Below are 20,456 nucleotides of genomic sequence, written 5' to 3' on the forward strand. Positions count from 1 at the left end.
ATGGAATCCTTTATTCCACACTCCACTTTAAAATCTCGTCCTTTATCTAAACCTTGGTTGTTCAAGAGAAGAACTTTGCATATCGTAATTGGCTTGTTTCCAATTTTCAGTTTCATTTTCTGCCTACACCAAAGCTTGCAACAATTGTAAAGCAGTTATTAATCAGTCCAAACTATATTTTTGAACAGGCTAAGAGTAGAAACCTTGCTTCTTGCTCTAACGGTAGCCAAGCATTCTGATCTCTTGCCAAAGCTATGGGCCACAACTTTTGTTGAACCCTGCGACCACCTTTGTCAAAACCGGGTGCTTCTGTTATCACTTCAGCCAAGGATAAAGCTGACTTCCACCATTCCCAACATGCTCCATTCAATGCCTCCTGCGGTCTTCCGTCAAAAGGATGTCAGAAGGATTTTGACAAATCTCAATGCTAAGAAAGCTCCAGTTCCTGATAGTATTTCTCGACTTGTTTTCAAAACCTGTGCTCCTGAACTTACTCCTGTTCTCTGCTGCCTTTTTTCACTTTCTTATTCCAAAGGTGTTTTTCCTTCTGCTTGGAAATTTGCTCATATCCAGCCAATTCCTAAAAAGGGTGACAAGTCCCTCCCATCCTATTATCATCCCATTGCAGTTACTTCTACTCTTTGTAAAGTAATGGAGAAATCAATTAACCGCCAACTCTTAAACTACCTAGAAACCTTCCATCTGATCAACGACCATCAGTATGAATTCCGTCAGTGTCGATCCACTGGTGATATTCTGGCTTATGTTACCCATTTATGGACAAATTCAATGGAAAAGTTTGGTGTAACAGAAGCAGTTGCTCTTGACATCTCAAAGGCTTTCGATCATGTTTGGCATAAAGGTCTTCTAAACAAGCTTCCATCTTATGGTTTCCCAACTGTTTTTTGTAATTGGTTATCCAGTTTTCTCTCTGATCGCTGCTCACTGAGGGTGATGGTAGATGGCTCTCTGTCTTTTAACTTCTACACTAATACCAGTGTCCCCCAAGGTTCAGTTCTTTCCCCCACTCTTTTCCTCTTGTATATTAATGACCTTCTTCCATTGACTGGAAATTCTATCCATAGTTGTGCCGATGATAGCACATTGCATTCGACTTTCCATTTTGAAAAATCTTGCCCTGCTCAATCAGCTTCAACTTCTGGAATATCAGCTACCAATTCCTTAAATGCCAATCTTCAGGTAATTCTCCAGTGGGGCAACGACAACTTAGTTGATTTCAATTCTTCTAAAACTCAGTCTTGTCTTATCTCTCGCAAAAAAAGATTCTTCTGCTCCTATGCTTATCTTTGGTGACACTCCAATTTCTAGGCAAAATGATATATCTCTTTTGCGGATTACCCTGACTTCTAATCTGTCTTGGCACAAGCACATTACAAATATTGCTTCCTCTGCATCAAAAAAACTTGGTTTTCTCTTTCGCTCTCAGTGTTACTTTTCTTCCAAACAGCTGTTCACTCTGTACAAATCGCAAATTCACCCTACCATGGAATATTGTTCCCACATCTGGGGCGGTGCCCCCCCCCCCAAACCTCTGTCAGGCTTCTACATTACATTCAGAAAAGGGCAGTTAGGTTAATTGTATAAATCGCAAATCCGCCCTGCCATGGAATATTGTTCCCACATCTGGGGTGGTGCCCCCAAAACCTCTCTCAGGCTTCTAGATTCCATTCAGAAGAGGGCAGTTACGTTAATTAATGATTCATCTCTAACAGAGTCTCTCCACTCGCTTTCTCATAGACGCACTGTTTCTGCTGCATGCCTCTTCTACAGATACTTCCATGGGTAGTGTTCTTCTGAATTGGCTTCTATAATTCCCGCTCTCTCTTTCAAAACAGTCCGAACATGTGCCGCCACCAGCCAACATCCATTTCCTGTCCAACTTCAAACCCACAGAACCAACTTTTCATCTTCCTCATTTATTCATTCAACTGCCGTTTTCTGGAACAATCTTCCTTCATACGTATTTCCTGAAAATTACAATCTACAGAAGTTCAAGTCCAATGTCAACAAATATCTTCTTTTGTCTTCTCAACCTCCAACCCAAGCACGGTACCAAGTACTATAGGTTCTAATACCTCTTGTGTTTGGGGTTCACATAAAAAAAAAAAAATTAATGACTCCTCTCTAACAGAGTCTCTCCACTCTCTGTCTCATAGATGTTTCTGCTGCATGTCTTTTCTACAGATACTTCTATGGGCACTGTTCTTCTGAATTGGCTTGTATAATTCCCGCTCTCTGTCTTTCAAAACAGTTCGAACATGTGCTGCCACGAGTCAACATCCGTTTACTGTCCAACTTCAAACTCACAGAACCAACTTTTCATCTTCTTGTTTATTTATTCAACTGCCGTTTTCTGGGACATCCTTCCTTCATACCTATTTCCTGAAAATTACAATGTACAGAAGTTGAAGTCTAATGTCAACAAATATCTTCTTTCTTCTTCTCAACGTCCAACTCAAGCACGGTACTAAGTACTATGGGTTCTAATACTTCTAATGTTTGGGGTTTTCATTAAAAAAAAAAAAAAAAAAAAAAAGTCAAGAAATGATTAGAGTTCGACCTGCACATAATTATTTACTTGCACATTTGTAGTGACATAAGTGCCCCACCCTCTTCTCCCATTGACTTGAATGAATATCACTAAGAGGAAAACTTTTTTAATGTATAGAGATAAATTATTAATTTCATGTGGTATAAGAGTAGTTATTAAATATCGTAATTAATCATCAAGGAATGTATTCTTAGAAGTGCTGGTAGTTCTCATTTGTTCAAGTCCATTTTCAGTCTTTTAGGAAAAGAGAGGTGATATTCTAGTTTACAAATTTCATTCTGAGAGTCTGTTGGCTATAGTGGTGAATATGTATTGCAATCCACTGTTGCTCCTTTTAGCTCTAGGAGAGAGACTTTCTTCTCGCATGTTTCTGGCCCTGCTACGTGGAGGCAAGAGTGGTGCCACCACTGACCAAGTGGTTGACAAAGAAAGTTGAGTTATATATATAAGAAAAGAAAGATGGATTTCCTTTCTGGATTCCTACTTGAAACAAAATTGTGAGAAAAGGCACTAGAAATGAAATGTAATTAATTGACTTAGAAAGAGCACTCTATAAACCACAGAAGAAATTGCCTGGTACTTGGAGCCATAAGAATATGTACAGTATTGTACATACAAATCGTGCATTTGTATGAATTTCCTATGAATAAATCACATTTTTGATTAATAGGCATATTTTACTTCCCATCACTAGTATGGATAAGCAATATTTAATTGTATAATTCTTGCATATGCTGGATAAAGTTTTCACAAAAAAAAAAAAAATTTAATCTTGTTTTTGTTGCCAAATATTAGCATTTCCAATTATTAACATTTGCTAATTCAAGAGCCCTGGTATTTGAAAAAAAATGTCATATTTATATGTGCTTTCCTTAAAAGAATCTATTAAAAATTTTAGAACTTACTTGACATGCTTTTTCTCTGCTGCTGTAGTTAACACATACCATAGCATCAGACAATTTACCATTATAATGCACAGCACTGTTGCATTCTTCTAGTGGTAAAGTAGATACATGGAGGTAACCAAAGGACTGACTGCATGCCTCATCTAGAAAAAGTTTTTCATTAAGTTTTGAATTTCATTATATATTTTACTTCATTAGGCATTTATTATTGAAGGGGTAATATACACTAGGTTTGATCATTTGCAGAATTCATTATCTGGGGGAAATCAAATTGTGTATTAATCACAATAAAAACTAGAGATCATATATATGCACCACATGAAAGTTCAATAATTACTAATACCACTTTATATGAGTGCAGACAGCATCACCAAAAAGGAGAATCTACTATTTGTCTAAAATCCTGGGTACCATTGTATAATAGCTTTGTCAAGGGTTAACGGTTTCTCATCAGATGACAGGTAACCTCTTTTAGTGAACTTATGCTGACCAGTGAATAATATATTGAGTATAAGTGAGCATGGTTTCTAGCATAAAGAGTTCCAATTAAACACAAAACAAATGTTATGTGTACCTTTAACCCCTAATACTGGGTCATGCTTGCCCTATATGGCAAAGTATAGGGGTGGACATATGATTATATTTCAACCAAAAAAATTGTATGCATTTTTGCATTCAATTTCGGTCTCGGCTTATGCTTACATCAGAGATGACACTTTTATCCATAAACGAACCTAAATTGCTAATATCATGTGATACAAATAGTGTCACCAAAATGAAAAAAAATTGCTATTTATCTAAAACTCAGGTACTGATGTGGCAGCCTTGGTCTCTCTCATCAGTAACAGCGATGGTATCTTCAATTTTAGACAAACAGTAAATTCTCCTATGCTATTTATACAGAGGATCATTTAAAATGAGAACCCATGAAAACATGAATAACTATGAGTAAAAGAGTGCCAGACACATTAAATTACAAGTAACATTCTTTATTCTGTGCATGGAGGTGACTATCTCTCAGAAACTTGTGAAACTACGAGTGCACATGCACAGTGAAAGCAGCAAATGAACGTAACATTCAACATATAGAAGCTTATGCGCATAGCGGAACATTACCTCAAAAGAGAGTTGCTTAACCTTAGACACTACTGATAAATGAATATGCATTAATACTACAGTTTGTAAAATTTCCAATTCTGTAAAAAATACAAAAAAAAAATCCTATTCGAGGGAATAATTTTATTTACAAAAAATATTAAACGTGGCAAGTGTGTAACATATCTGAAGCTATTTTACATCATTATCACATTGAAGAGTAGCTTGATGCTTCTACATATTAGATTCTTGCAACATTCACAGTGGTGGTCATCCTCAGCAGTCTTGATGGGCAGAAGGTGCATAATGTGTAAGAGAAAAAGGACCTAGAGCTTAGTAAATATCATCTGAAGGAAATAACATCACTTATGGATTTTTTCTGTAATGTTATGAAAAAAAATCTTATGTAAAAACGAGTTACAAAACTTAAAATGCACCACTAACTGGTGAAAAAAGAATAGTTATTAACAAAATATAATCATGCCAATGCACATGGACAAAAAAATGCGAGAAAACATGCATGCTTGGGTTTATGGTATGCTAATGTGTTTGTTTATATTGATGGAGACCATTTCCGAATTGCAAATTTTATGAGGCATAGTATTCTAGGGTTAAAACTACTCAATGTGACCCTTCTTGTCATGGGAAGCTTATGAAAATGTTTAGGGAGAAAGTGAATGTTGTGACCAAGGAAAGTTTAACATAGATAGAGCAAGTCCACATAAGTCACTTCAGAGGTGTGCACAGCAAAAGAGAATGTCAAATGGCAATTTTCAAGTAGCAACTTTTGTCACCAGACTGCAAAATGGACTATAAGAGACCGTCAGACTACAAGTTTAAAGTTAAATGAGATAAAAATAAGTAAAATGGTTAAAAGGGGTAAAGTTGATGTTTCAAAAGATACTTTGTCTTCTTCTGGACTGAAAATATAAAAGAAAGAAAGAAAAAAAAACAAATGTTTAGAAATGGAATCCTGTTGGGTCAAAGTAGAGTCAAAATAGGGAATAATTTAAATACTGAGAGTTAAAGGGAAAGCCAGGTAAGTGAGCCTTGCTGTTAAAACAAGATACCAGAGCTAACCTGGAATGTCCAGTACTGGCTTACAAAGCACAACTCAACCACACCGCACCTCATGTAGGTTGACTGAGTTGTGCTTTGTAACATAAACCGAAAATGTTCTCTATAGCCTTCCAAAGAAAGTCCATTGTGTGTTCTTTTTGTTTACTGGTAGAAGGTGTGGGGGTTCCAATATAGGTGGAAGGTTCACATGTGACTTAGTCTTTGGAAATGACTCTTCATCCAAGTCAAAGCTGATTCCTGGAGTTGAAGATTTGATGGCATCAAGTGGGAAAGTGAAGTTTGGAGATGTTGGCTGTGGATTTCCTTGGTTGTTATTGCTTGATAACCTGGGAGAGGGGACCTGGGCATTAGACTTCCCATTATTATTTATGCCTCTGCACATGGGTTATTTTGCTCTGTTTCAATTTCCTGGATCTGTTGCTTGTCTTTTCACCAGTTTCTCTGCACAATTCAAGAACACTAGGCAGAGTATTCTCTGGTGTTGTTCTCTTTTTCTCCACAGCTGACACAAGCAGGAGAGTCACAACATGCCACCTGACAGCAACCATATTTATTGTACCTAAAACATTGCAATGGATTAGGGATATAGAGTCTTGTGAAACAGTTCCGATGTCCATCGGCTGAATTAGTGTGGTTGTGTTCTTTGGCGGAAATGCGACTCTGATCTTGCCATCTTCCACTTTCAGGACATCAGCTGAAGGTTGAGTTGGGCAGTGATGCAACAGCAACAGAGGCTTCTCACTGATGCTACACTCACTTTCAAACCACAAAGCAAAAATATAACTCTTCATCCAAGCATTGGATCTATTTTTATAAATCACAGGTAGAGATATCATGTTGATGTGCTTAAAATATTGGGATTTCGATTTTTAACAATGCACAATGGCTTTAGCTTGTGATTTACTTGTCATTGTGCACAGAAACACAATAATTCTCTCTCTTTGTAAGTTTTTATGCCCTCTGTTGGGTTCTTTTTAATATCCAATGACTCAGGGAGAAGTTTATAATATGGTGCTGTTTTTTGCAGTTGCACACCTGTTCAACTGTGAACTCACCATCTTGAATCACATTACGTAGAAACTCGTATAAAAACTAGAAGTAAAATAAAAATTTTGTTATGCCTTGGAGGTTTCATTATGCTTGGCTTGAAAGCATATACAGGCATACCTCGAATAACGAATAGGATGCGTTCCACGAAATTACTTCGTTAAGCGAAACTTCGTTTTCAGAGGTAAAAATACTATGGCCAGAATAGGGATACGTTCCTACGTAAAGAAAATGAAAAGCTTTTTTTTCGAACAAAGAAAAGTTTTATTAAATAAACAGTCAACTTACATACAAAGTGAAACCACATTTTAAAATACGAGTCTAAAGTTGATTGTTTATGCTCTTTTTCTCTTTCATTTAACAATTGCCTATACGGAGTTATTGCATTTAACACAGATCGCTTAACAATAACACTTCTTCCTAAATCAGGATCATTTTCACTAAAAAAATTTAAAACGTTTTCATTTAAGCATGTCATTTAAGCACCTTTTTAAATCTTTGGTTGTTAACACTTTTTCGGCAGGAACTTCTTTAACTTCGTCATCATTATCTTTGTCTTCGTTGCTAACAAGGTTTTCTAAATCTTCCACTGAAAAACCATCATCTTCTGCATTCAATAAATTTCTAACATCCTCTTCATCGACATTTTCGAAACCTATTGATTGAGCCATCTGGATAACTTCATTTCTAATTTCTTGGATGATGTTATTTTCTTCTTCTAGTACAACTTCTGGCCATATTTTGCGCCAAACTCGATTTAAGCATTTCTTAGTGACTTCTTCCAAGAACTATCAATGTTTTCAATTGCGTTTTTAATGGTGTAGTTTTTCCAAAAAGTTTTAACTGTCATTTCCTCTTTATCCTCTAGTTCAGTTAAATTGCTTAATGTTCGACGCTATTACTCCCTGATCCAATGGTTGAATCGGGGAAGTTGTGTTTGCTGGAAGAAACACAACTTTGACAGGAATGCATGTGTCCAACGTGTTAAGATCAGTAGGATGTCCCGGAGCAACGACAAAAGAGCTTTTTCTTCAAAGTTGTTTTTTTGACAATACCGTTTTACTTCAGGACAAAAGTGGTTAACAAACCAATCAGTAAATAACCCCTTGGTAACCCACGCTTTTCTATTTGCTTTCCATATTACAGGTAAATTCATTTTTATGTTACCTATTAATGCCCTTGGATTTTCTGAATGGTAAACTAATAACGATTTTAATTTATAATCGCCAGAGGCATTTGATCCAAAGAGTAACGTTAAACGGTCTCTGGCTGCTTTGAACCCAGCAGCTGATTTTTCTTCAATAGAAATGAAGCTTTGTGTTGGTAGCCGTTTCCAGAACAAACCGCTTTCATCAACACTGAACACCAAATTTGGAAAATTTTCACGTTCAATTGTTTCCTTTAGTTTTTTTGGAAACTTATTTGCAGCTTCTCCTGTTAATTTTACACTATGAATCCTGGCCCGTTTTTTAAATTTCTTGAACCAACCACGAGAAGCCCCAAAGGTTTCCGTAATTTCTTCAGTTTGTTTAGATTTCAGGTGATTAAACTGGAATATATTTTTTTATGTTAAATGGGGCTTGAAATTGCCGACTTCGTTATATCGAAGCTTCGTTATAAGAGGTTACGTTAAGCGAGGTATGCCTGTACTGTTTTTCTAAATCAATCTGAAACTGTTGCTTCCATGCAAAATATTGGTATGATCAAAAGATTTAAGTGGCTGATTTCTGCAGAGCCATAAATAATCAGGAAAATTATGAGAATCTGTTGGTAAATGTGCAACAAAGAGCAACAAGATTAGTTACTGATTTAAAGAATCATTCCAACAGAGAGCGACTTCAGCTTTGTGTTTTTCAGTCTCATGATCATATATGTGATTTGAATGAGGTATTTAGGCTTTGAAAGGCTTTATTAAATTAATAATACAGTTATGCATTAGTTTTATTTGCAGGTGGTACAAATTGTAGAATGTCAGGTTATACAGATGCTTAGAGTAGATATAAACTAGCCTGCAATCAAGTCAGGCACGCTAAGGCAGATTACGAAAAATCTCTGCCAAAGAATGCAAAAAAACAGCAAAGACTTCTTTATTTAGGCAAACAGTAGAAGGAAGACGTTATCTCACACTGGTTTACTAGATATGAATGGAGTAATTGTTGATGATCCTGCTCAGGTTGCTGACAAACTGAATGGATATTTTGCATCTACATTCACACATAACGAATTTTGGCAGGTAGCCAAATAATTTTCTAATAACTGAGAGGAAAGTGTAGGAGAAATTTTTGTAATTAAATATAAAAAAAAGGCAGCTGGAGTGGAAGGGATCTATCCAGTTATATTAAAGGTGGCAGCAAATGAGGAAGCAAACCTACACCATGACTATCAGAACATCCCTGAATTCAGAGGAGGTCCCCATAAACTGGAGAGGTGCAAATGTATCCTCAATTTACAAAGGGGAAATCAGAAGATGACGTGACATTATAGACCTGTTAGCTTAACTTCTGTTATAGGGAAAATATGGAATCACTGGTTAAAGAGCATCTTGACAGGAATGCAATTATACTGCAGTCACAGCATGGATTAAGGGGTGATCTTGTCCAAACAATCTGATTGGATAGTATAACATTAACAAAAGGAATTAGAAACAAAAAATAATTTTGACATTATATACTTAGATTTCATAAAAGCTTTTGATACTGTTGCTGATAAGAGCCCGACATACAAATTGTTGGAGCAGGGTGGCATTAAGGGAAAGCTTCTGCCATAGATAAAGGGTTGGTTGACAGAGAGTAGTTATCAATGGGCACTGCTTTTCTTGGATTAATGCTTTTAGCAGAGCTTCCAAGGGTTCAGTGCTGGGCCCATTGTTGTTTTCTATATTTATTAAAAAGATAGATGAAGGCATATTAGGCTTAATGTCTAAGTTTGCAGATGATACAAAGGTTGGCAAGGTAGTTAATTTCAGTATTCGGGGTATGCTACTGCAGCAAGCTCTAGGTTGATGGGTTGAGAAGTGACAAGTGAAGATTAATATTAACAAATGAAAGGTACTTCATGTGGGGAACAGCAATCCCAGATTAACACTAGCTGTATGGTACCACACTCAGGGCAGTGGACAACGAAAAAGACATGCAGGTAATTTTGCAGTCAGATATGAAGTTCTCTGAGCAGTACAGACTGGCTGCCATGACAGTTCATGGGGTTTTGTCAATGGTATACAAGAATTTTGCCAGCAAGGATAGGGAGGTGATTATCCCATTGTATAAGGCAGGGGTCGGCAGCCTTTTTTGAGTGAAGAGCCATTTTTGATCTAATTAAAGAAAAAGAATCCGAAGAGCCGCACCTCAGCTCAAGCTGGGAGGTGAGGGAAGTTTTTTAAGAAATGGAATAGAGTGGGAAGATGTTTTATTTAAAAAAATATATATTTTGAAATATTATTTATTAATACTGAAAAAACATATCATCATTAGCCATTTTCAATCCACTGCAGGATGAAGGCCTCTCCAGCAACTTTCCAGTTCCTTCTATTTTGAGCACTGGCCATCCATTTACTACACAAAAACTCATGAATTTCATCTATCCATCTCCACCTTTGTCTTCCAGGTTTTCTTCTAGCTCCTCTTGGGTACCATTCTGTTATTTTCTTAGTCCATCTGTCATCATGTCTTCGAGCTATGTGTCCTGCCCAAGACCATTTTAGTTCTTTAGTTTTGATAAGAATGTCCTTTACTTGAGTTTGCTGCCTAATCCATGTGTTTCTCTTCTTATCTAACAGTCTGATTCCCAATATAATTCATAACATTCTTCGCTGTATAGTTCTTAGCTTCTCTTCCATTCTTTTGGTGAGTGCCCAAGTTTCACTTCCATAAGTCATAGTGGGGAGTATACATTGGTTCATTATTTTACGTTTCAGACAAACTAGGATATTGCTCTTCAGTATGTGACTATATTTCCTGAATGCTACCCATCCAAAATTTATTCTTCTCTTGACTTCCAGCCATTTATCATTATTACAGCTAATAACTTGTCCCAAATAAGTATATGACTCCACCTTTTCAATTACTGCTCCTTCAATCATTATTTCCTTTTCTGTGGCATACTTGTTCATCATTACTTTTGTTTTAGCCATATTCATCTTTAGTCCCAAATCCTTACTAACTGTGCATAACTGATTAAGATTTTCCTCTAATTCTTTGGGATCGTGGCTTATGACCACAATGTCATCTGCAAATCGTAAATGGCTTAGGTACTCTCCATTCACATTGACTCCTTTCTGCAACCAGTCTAATCTTCTGAAAGCTTCCTCAAGGGCAGCAGTAAACAGCTTCGGAGATATTGTGTCTCCTTGTCGAACTCCTTTCTCAATTTTAAATTTCCTACTGTCTTTGTCTAGTCTAATAAAGGAGGTAGCACTCTCATATATTTTCTTCAAAATCATAATATATGGGGTATATATGCCTTGTCTTTCCAGTGCCCGAAACATTGCCTTATGCTGTATGGAGTCAAATGCCTTTTCATAATCCACAAATGCCAGGCATAATGGTGTTTTATATTCATTTGCTTTCTCCATTAGCTGTGATATTACGTGAAGATGATCCATAGTTGAGAATCCTGTCCTAAAGCCAGCTTGCTCTTTCAGTTAATTCTCATCAAGTATTCTTTCTAATCTGTTAGTAATGACCCTTGTGAACAACTTGTAGATGTGGGATAACAAGTTAATTGGTCTATAATTTCCAATTTCTGATTTATCTCCTTTCTTATGCAGCAAAACTATGATTGCATTATTCCACTGCTTAGCCGTCACACCTTTTCTAATGCACTTTGTGAAGAGCCTTGCCAGTTTTTGTGTTATGTCTCCTCCTCCCAATTTTAACAACTCTACAGTAACTTCATCTTCCCCCGGGGCTTTCTGATTCTTCATTTTCTTCAATGCATGTTCTACCTCATCAGGAAGAATATCGGGTATGTCGTATGTATTGCTACTTTGCAATCCACATTCCCCACTGCTGGCATCATTCCCTCGCTCCTTGTATAATTCTGTATAGTAGTCTTCTGCTATTTGAATTATGCCTTCTCTGCTGTGTATAAGTACACCATCGCTATTCTTCAGTTTCAGTATCATTTGTCTTTCTGTATTACTGCTCATGGCTGCTGATTTAAATCCATTGTTTTCCCTTAATGCTTGTTCTACTTTTCTTGTGTTAAAACGTATGTCCTCTCTGAGTCTCTTTCTAATGGCTTTGCATAACTCAGTATACTCAATTTTCTCCCTCTCAAACTTGTTCTTAGGTTCCAGTACGTACTGCTTTTTTTCCCTCTTCTGTTATCTCAAAGACCTTTGTATTATTTACTCGAGTCAGTTTTTTCCTTTCCTGCATCTATATCAAGTGTACATCTTACCATTCTGTGATCACTTCCAACATTTACCTTATTCAGGACGGTAACATCATTCACAATATATCTTCTGTTAGTGAGGATGAAGTTGATTTCATTAGTTGTTAATGCATTTGGCTCTTCCATGTCCACTTTCTGTTCACCCTTTTCTTGAAAAAAGTGTTCATTACCGACAGTCTTTGAGATTCTGCAAATTCCACAAGTCTTTCACCTCTTTTATTTCTTTCACCAATTCCAGAATTTCCTATAGTTCCTCTTTCTGCACTGTTTTGCCTTTTTCCAACCTTAGCATTGAAGTCCCCCATAATAATAGTGGGTTTTCTGCTAATCTAGAAGACTCTCAATTTCGGTGTGCATTTCTTCAACGTCTTCATCATCATGGCTCGATGTTGGTGCATAAATCATTATAATCTTTAGCTTGTACCTCTTAGAAATATTGAGAAAAAACATAACAAACGTCTAATTAGGTATGAATTAATTGACTTTTGCTGCTGAACTTCTTGAGCCAGCCTCTCAACATCAGGTGAGTATGCCATAATTTTCATCTTTAAACGTGCCAAGAGACTTGCATTGTTCAGACAGTTTCTTGATTTATCTTTAATTTAGTTCATGTTCAAAAATATTTGTCCCCAGAAATTCATCAAACCAAAAACTGAGAAGTCCAAACGCAAATATTTTAAAATTTGTATAGGTGTCCGGTAAGCTACTCCATGCATCAAACACAATTTGGTCTTGCTTTTTCAACTCATCTATTTCCATCCATTTGTGTAGAATTGCAAGGGCAGCGTTTTGCCTCTCCAAATCCTCACTTTCAGTTTTAAGGCATTTTAGACTTGCACTACACATATCCTTGAATTTTAAGTCCTCTAACTCCATTTCAAATTATGCTTCATGTAAGCTAAAAGTTAAAGAGCCGCAGGTTGCCGACCCCTGGTATAAGGCAATGGTAAGGCGACATCTTTGAATGCTGCATACAGAACTGGAAGCCTCATTTTAGAAAGTGTGCACATCTGTTGGAACAAGTGAAGAGAAAAGCAACAGGACTGCTCACACATTTAGTTTGAAATTGATGTACTAGCTGACATATGGCAGAGGCATTTCATACAGAAAACAGTTCTTCTTTGATTTATTTTAATTTAATTGTTGTACATAATGAGTTTTTTTATTATTATTTATTTGTTTATTTCTTTCTTTCTTTCACAAAATGCATTACTATGTGTGCAAATTTAAAATTTGAAATTTTGCTCTTAATAGCTCACAGAATGGAAAATAGACGTGACCTGTAACTTTGTTTTTTCAATTCAGCAGAATTTATATTTAAAAAAAAAATATATATATATATATATATATCATTTTTTAAAATATTTAAATTTTTTATTAACATTTTTTTCGCAATCCATTAAGTTTTTTTTTTTTTTTTTGTTAGTTGTTGGGGAATCGGCTTCTGTGGCCATAATGCACTTCCCAAAGTTTTTGCATTTTACTCTGATCGAAGCTCGAGGTGGGATTCGAACTCGCGACCTTTGGTTTGCCAGGGAGGCACTTTACCCACCTGGATAGCCCGGTCGGCCCATTAAGAAATATTGCAATCCATTAAGAAGAGAAACACTGGTATACCACAAGCAAAATAAAAAAAATAATAAAAAAATGTTTTCCAGAAACAAAAATAAAGTTGGGCACCTGTTGGGTTCTGCATGAATGCATTTGTTGCATATAGAGGCACAACTGCTGCTGGGACAATAGCATGCTATTACTAAATTATATCATTTTTTTTTATCTGCTGCTCCTAAATGGGGGTAATAAAACAGGCAATTAAGTGTGGCCTATTACTGTACATTAATTTATTAATGATACTGATGTTTGTTTGTTTATGGGCTTTACAGCGCAAGGGCAGAAAGGCCACAATGCGTCTAACTATGGCGATATCAAATACACAGTTTATGTATATAAATTTTGTTGTACAGTTGAGTCTGTTTAAGGAATGAAAAATTTTGGCCAGGAGTCAGTAATACTGAAAGGAATGATCGTCCTGGAAAAAGGGGTAAACATAGCTTGTCGGTCACTATTGTATTTGGGGCAATCAATGAGTACATGTTGGACAGCGAGCTGAGTGTTTCAGTTTGTACATAGTGGTGGATCAGTGCCTGCAAGAAGATAAAGATGTGTATAGCCTATTCAAGTCAGGCTAATACGACTTCTTCATGCCTGTTTTCACATATAGTGGATTTCCAAGGTTGGAGATGTTTCTTTATACGGAGTAGTTTGTTCCCAACTTGACTTTGTCAGATGTGTTGCCATTTTTCAAGACATAGCTTCTTTATAATTGACTTGTAGTCTGTGATCGGTATACTAAATGGTTGATCTATAGGATATGTAGCAGTTTTCGCAACTAGATCCACACGTTCATTTCCAGAAATTCCAATGTGACCAGGGATCCAACAAAAGATGACAGGTAAAATTTAATGTTATGAAAATTGCACAGAGTTCTGCAGAATAGTAGCTGCATTCAATGGGAAGTTTCTTGACTATGGTAAGGTTGGGAAAAACTGCTGCTGCACCAACAAGGATGTCAGTTTTAGATCCATCCGTGTAGATTGGTGTGTACTCTGCATGCTGGGTTCTCTCAATGCTGCATGAATTTGCAGTATGTTCTGTTGGGGTACGGTGTGTTTCCCCAACGATGTGACTGAAAGGTCGCACAACGGTATGTGATATATCCAAGGTGGAGCTGTGCGAGAAGTAGTAGGCTGTATCATGGCTAAGTAGGCTAAGGTTAATTTGCCAGTCACTGAGCAGGGAATGCAGGTGTATCCCTGTTGATGGGTTTTTAGATGGATAGGCTCTGTAAAGGTTCTCCCATTTGGGTGAGAAAAGTCCATTCCGAGTAGAGTTGTCTAGTTGCCCTTTGACTTTTGCTGCATAGTAACAGAAGCATTTGTCTGCACAGATATAAAGAGGTTTCAGTTGCTTCAGCATATAAGCTCTGGGCTGGTGATGTACGAAATGCCCCTAGTGCAAACCGAAGAGAACTGTGGTGTATGGGATCAAGCCAACGTAAGGCACTTGGTCTAGCAGAGCTGTAGACCACAGAGCCGTAGTCTAGTCATGACCGTATTAATGCATGATACAAATGCAATAGTGTTTAACGGTCAGCTCTCCATGTTGTGCCAGATAGTATCTTAAGATCTTTAGCTTCTTAAGGCAAGTAGTCTGGGGCTCTTTTATATGTTCGAGGAAGGTAAGTTTTTGGTCAAGAACCACACCAAGAAAGCGGACACTGTGAACCACTGGGATGGTTTGATTTTCTAGGTGAAGTTCTGGGTCTGGATGTAGGTTACGCTTCCTACAGACGTGTATCCCAACAGTCTTTTGTGGCGAGAGACGGAAACCATTATTTTGGGACCATTTTAAAACTTTGTTAATGGCACCTTGCAATTGTCTCTCTACCATTCGCATATTAAGCGAATGGCAGGAGATACTGAAGTCATCGGCATACAGGGTAGTGGACACTGTTTGTGGTAGATCCTGTGTTATGGAGTTCATTATTATGTTAAATAGGGTGGCACTCAGTACTGAACCTTTTGGGACCCCTTCTTCCTAGATAAAATTGGAAGATAACTGGTTGTTGACTCTTAACTTAAAATGAGTGATGATTGAGGAAGTTTCTGATAAACTCTGGCAGATGTTCGCATAGTCCTAGATCGTGCAAGTTTCACATTATACCATACTTCCAAGCTGTGTCAAAAGCTTTTTCTAGAACCACGACATGGTGTTCTTTTCATACAAAAGCATCACAGATGTTTATTTCTGCCTTGATCAGCAAGTCAAGAGTGAATCTTCCTTCACGGAAACTGCATTGGGTTAAGAAGGCTGTTTTGGACAGGCAGGCATTGATCATTTTTTCACCTTGCTCATACAGCTGGTGAGTGCAATAGGTCGGTAGTGTTGTGGATTTGTAGTATCTTTTCCTGGTTTTGGAAATGCCAAAACATAAGCTTGATGCCACTTGTCTGCGAAGGTATTCTGTTTGAAAATTCTGTTATAAAAAAGTAACAATGTCTTAAGGACTGGTTCAGTAAGTTGTGCTAGCATGATATAGTGTATTCCATCTGGCTCTGTTGCACTGAGTTTGGTGGTGGCTAAAGCATGGTGCAATTATGTCATTGTGAAGGGGAGACTGTATGTGGCATTAGATGCTGATTCGAAGTTGATAAAATGTTTCTCAGCCTGTGCCTTGTGTACCTGAAAATGAGGTGTGTAAGATATCGTTGGCTGAGATTTCCATGAACAATTCACCCAATGCATTTGCAATCTCCACTGGTGTTGTAACATCACAACCATTTACAGTTAGTATGGGAAGGTTGATGCGTGGATGTTTAGAGTACATATGTCGTATTTCGGTTCATGTCATTTGCGTTTTTCTAGTTCTGATTGTGGAGGCGAAGCGTCTCCATGCTTCCCTTTTGCAAGTCTGCCTAATACGTTTTGCTTTTGCCTGGGCCTGTTTAAAGTGGATTAGATTTGCAGTTGTTGGAAACTTTCTTCATAGAAACTTCCATGCTTTGTTCTTTTCTTTTTTTAGCTGCACTGCATTCATTATTCCACCAAAATTTTAAGCGTGTTGATATTTTGTTGGATTGCTTTGGAATTGACTGGTCTGCTGCCTGTAGTATTTGGTTACATATATATATTCTGTGGCTAAGTTTATGGACGTTTGCTGGACCTGCTTTTCTTCCAATATTGCTAGTTGTTTATGTATATCCCATTTTGTTTTGAAAAAGTTCCATTTGACAGTTCTGTTAAAAAAGTGGGGGATGTTTGTATCAATCTGGCCTCATCATCATCAGCCATTTTCAATGTTTTGTGCAATGGCCATTCATTTACTACCCACAAACTCATGAATTTTGTCTGTCCATCTCCGTCGTTGTAGTAGTAGTGGCATGTGATGCTTTCTTGAATGTAAGTGTATGAGCTTATGCAGCATCAGCCAAAAAAAAAAAAATTTCACACAACCATTCGCTCTAAATGTTTGTCCAGTTCCTCCTTAAATTTATTTAAACTTCCATAATGACAGACGGAAGTTTGTTCCAGCAATTAACCACCCACTGGCAAAAGGCAAATTTCTGCACATCTATTCTATATCTGTTTTTTTCCTTAATTTGAATTAATGCCCCCTTAGGTTCGTAATCTGAACAAGTGGAAGAATTCCATTAAAATTCAGCATGCTCAACCCATTTAAGGCCTTATACACCTCAATCAGATCACCACGCAGATGACTAGTCTCCAGCCACTGCAATTTGCAGAACTTAAGGCTTTCTTGGTAAGAGGATTCCGTCATTCCCCTCACCAATCTTGTTGCCCTTTTCTGTACCCGCTCAAGCTAATCTACATCCTTCCTAAAATGAGGTTTCCAGACCTGTATGCAGTACTCAAAGCGTGGCCTGATCATTGCCTTATACCAGAGGGACAATTAACTCCTTTTCCCTGCTAGCAAAATTGTTATATATCATTGACAAAACCCCATGACCTGCTCTGGCAGCCTGTCTGCATTACTCAGAAAACTTCGTATCTAACGGTACAATTACTCCCAGGTCTTTTTCATTTTCTACCACCTTAAGTGTAGAACCACACAGTTGGTACATTTCTCTGGGGTTACTTCTACCCATATGCACTATTTTGCATTTGTCAAGGTTAAACTTCAGTTGCCACTTCTCAGCCCATCTGCTCAAATTTTCTAGATCCTGTTGCAGTAGCACACTGCCATTACTATCATTAAAAACCCTGCCAACCTTTGTATCATCTGCAAACTTCGACACTAAGCCTGATATACTTTCATCAATATCATTGATAAATATACAAAACAACAGTGGACCCAACACAGAACCCTGTGGGACTCCACGTATAACATTAGTCCACGAAGAGCAGCACCTATTGATTACTACCCTCAGTCTTCTCCCAACTCAACCATCCTTTTATCCATTGTAGCAACTTACCCTTAATACCATTCTGCTCCAATTTCTACAGTAGTCTTCCCTGCGCAACAGTGTCAAAAGCTTTCCTGAAATCCAAGTATATGATATCAAAATTATTTTTTGCATCCAGTTCCTTTATAACCACATCATAATAACCAATCAAATTTGTCAGACAAGACTTTCCTTTAACAAATCCATGCTGTGTCTGAATTACTGCTGCAGTTTTGTCTAGATGATCCTGCAATGCATCCTTTACCAGTGACTCCATTATTTTACCTGGAACAGAAGTTAAACTAACTGGTCTGTAATTACTCATGTCACCCTTTGTGAATTGGGGATACATTTGCACATCTCCAGTCTGTGGGGGACCTCCCCTGAATCCAAGGATGCTCTCATAATTATGGCTAAGAGTTTGCTTACTTCCCAGGTGCCTTTCTTATGTTTAACTTCAACAATTTCTCCTCCACTTTGTTTTCAGTTATTACAAAATCATTAAGCACTCTGCTACAATTTGATAACCTTCTGCCATTTTCAAACCTTAATAACTCCTCATGTGTGAATGTAGATGCATAATACTCATTCAGTTTGTTTGCTATCTGAGCAGGATCATCAACAGTCGAACCATCAATATCAAGTGGACCAATCAGATTCATCCCCTTCCTTTTAGAGTTTATATAAGTAAAGAAATCTTTGCTGTTTTTCTTAGCATCCTTTGCCAAAGATTTCTCATAATCTGCCTTTGCCTGCCTAACTTCCTTTGTGACTTGATTACAGACTAGCTTATATCTGCCATAGGCTTCTGTGTCGCCTGATAATTTATATGCATCCCATGCATTTTTCTTCTCTGTCACGAGTCTCATTAGTTCATTTGATAACTATTTAGGCCTAAACCTTGAACAATATTTCTTAATAGGTATGAAACTTTTAGTAGCATCCACGATTAATTCCTTGAATGCGTCCCACTTAGAATTTACTGTTGGTAACATCATCAGTTGATCCCACTGTACAGAATTTAAAAACTGTCTGAGACCATTGTACTCACCTTTACAGAAGCAAAAACCCTTTCCTTTACCCCTGATGGTAATTATATCTTTAAGTAAATCCCACATCAGTACACTGTGATCACTGCCACCTAGTGGTTCTTTTATTTGCAAATTCTTAATACACGAATGATCACTGCTGATAACCAGATCAAGAGTATTACCCTCTCTGGTTGCCTCTCGAACATGCTGCTGCAGAAAACAATCATCCAATAAATCCATAAAAGTCTTACTAGTGTGTGAGTGACCAACCCATAGGTCCCAGTCAATATCTGGTTAAAATCCCCCATTATAAGACATTGTCTTCCAGATTTTCTTCTAGCTCCTCTTGGGTACCATTCTGTTATTCTCTTAGTCCATCTGCCATCATGTCTTCGAGCTTTGCATCCTGCCCAAGAACATTTTAGTTCTTTAGTTTTGATAAGAATGTCCTTTACTTGAGTTTGCTGCCTAATCCATGTGTTTCTCTTCTTATCTAACAGTCTGATTCCCAATATAATTCGTTCCATTCTTCGCTGTGTAGTTCTCAGCTTCTCTTCCATTCTTTTGGTGAGTGCCCAAGTTTCACTTCCATAAGTCATGGTGGGTAGTATACATTGGTTCATTATTTTATGTTTCATACAAATTGGGATATTGCTCTTCAGTATGTGACTATATTTCCTGAATGCTATCCATCCAAAATTTATTCTTCTCTTGACTTCCAGCCATTTCTCATTATTACAGCTGATGACTTGTCCCAGATAAGTATATGACTGGCATATCACTGGGTAATGGTCACTACCCAGTAGATTGCTAATGAACAGTCCATTCAAATATAGGATATATGGATGCTGAGCATAGTGAGACATCAACAGCTGAAGTAGATCCTGTAGGTAAATGTGTATAAGTGTTTGCACCATTATTGAGAGTAATCAAATTGTGCTGGTCAAGTAACTTTTCTATAATTTGTCCTTGCTTGTCCATATTTTGATTTTCCCATAGCGGATGATGACTATTGAGATCCCCTAGGATGAAGTAGGGTTGAGGAAGTTGTATCACTAGTTCTTCTAGTTCGGTGTAGCTTATATTTTCTTTAGGCAGCAAGTATAGTGAGATGATAGTCAAGTCAAAATTAACGATGACTTGCACTGCAATTGCCTCAAGGTTTGTTTTTAATGGGAGTGGTTTGGAGGGTATTTGAGCACTGATTATTAATGCCACACCTCCATGCACCGGATTGTTAGGGTTGTGTACAATACGATCCTGCCGATAAATTATATAGTTCTGGAGAGAAACAGTTATATGTGGGGTTAGGTTGGTTTCCTGAGGGCAGTATGTGATGGGATCATATTGTGTGAGGAGATCTTGGATG

At 37.4% G+C, this 20,456-nt stretch overlaps 1 protein-coding gene across 1 annotated transcript in view; it reads right to left on the reverse strand.

Annotated features, from left to right (window-relative positions):
- Window positions 1-20,456, reverse strand: part of LOC150084410 (transmembrane protease serine 5-like) — a 289,626-nt gene that overhangs the window by 22,835 nt on the left and 246,335 nt on the right. Inside the window, exon 11 of the mRNA XM_090375211.1 lies at window positions 3,478-3,620. Coding sequence (XP_090231337.1) covers window positions 3,478-3,620 — 143 coding nt within the window. The remainder of the gene's footprint in view (window positions 1-3,477; window positions 3,621-20,456) is intronic.

The sequence above is a fragment of the Mastigoproctus giganteus genome, chromosome 6 (assembly GCF_048544385.1).
Source record: "Mastigoproctus giganteus isolate SK-2022 chromosome 6, ASM4854438v1, whole genome shotgun sequence".
Taxonomy (NCBI): domain Eukaryota; kingdom Metazoa; phylum Arthropoda; class Arachnida; order Uropygi; family Thelyphonidae; genus Mastigoproctus; species Mastigoproctus giganteus.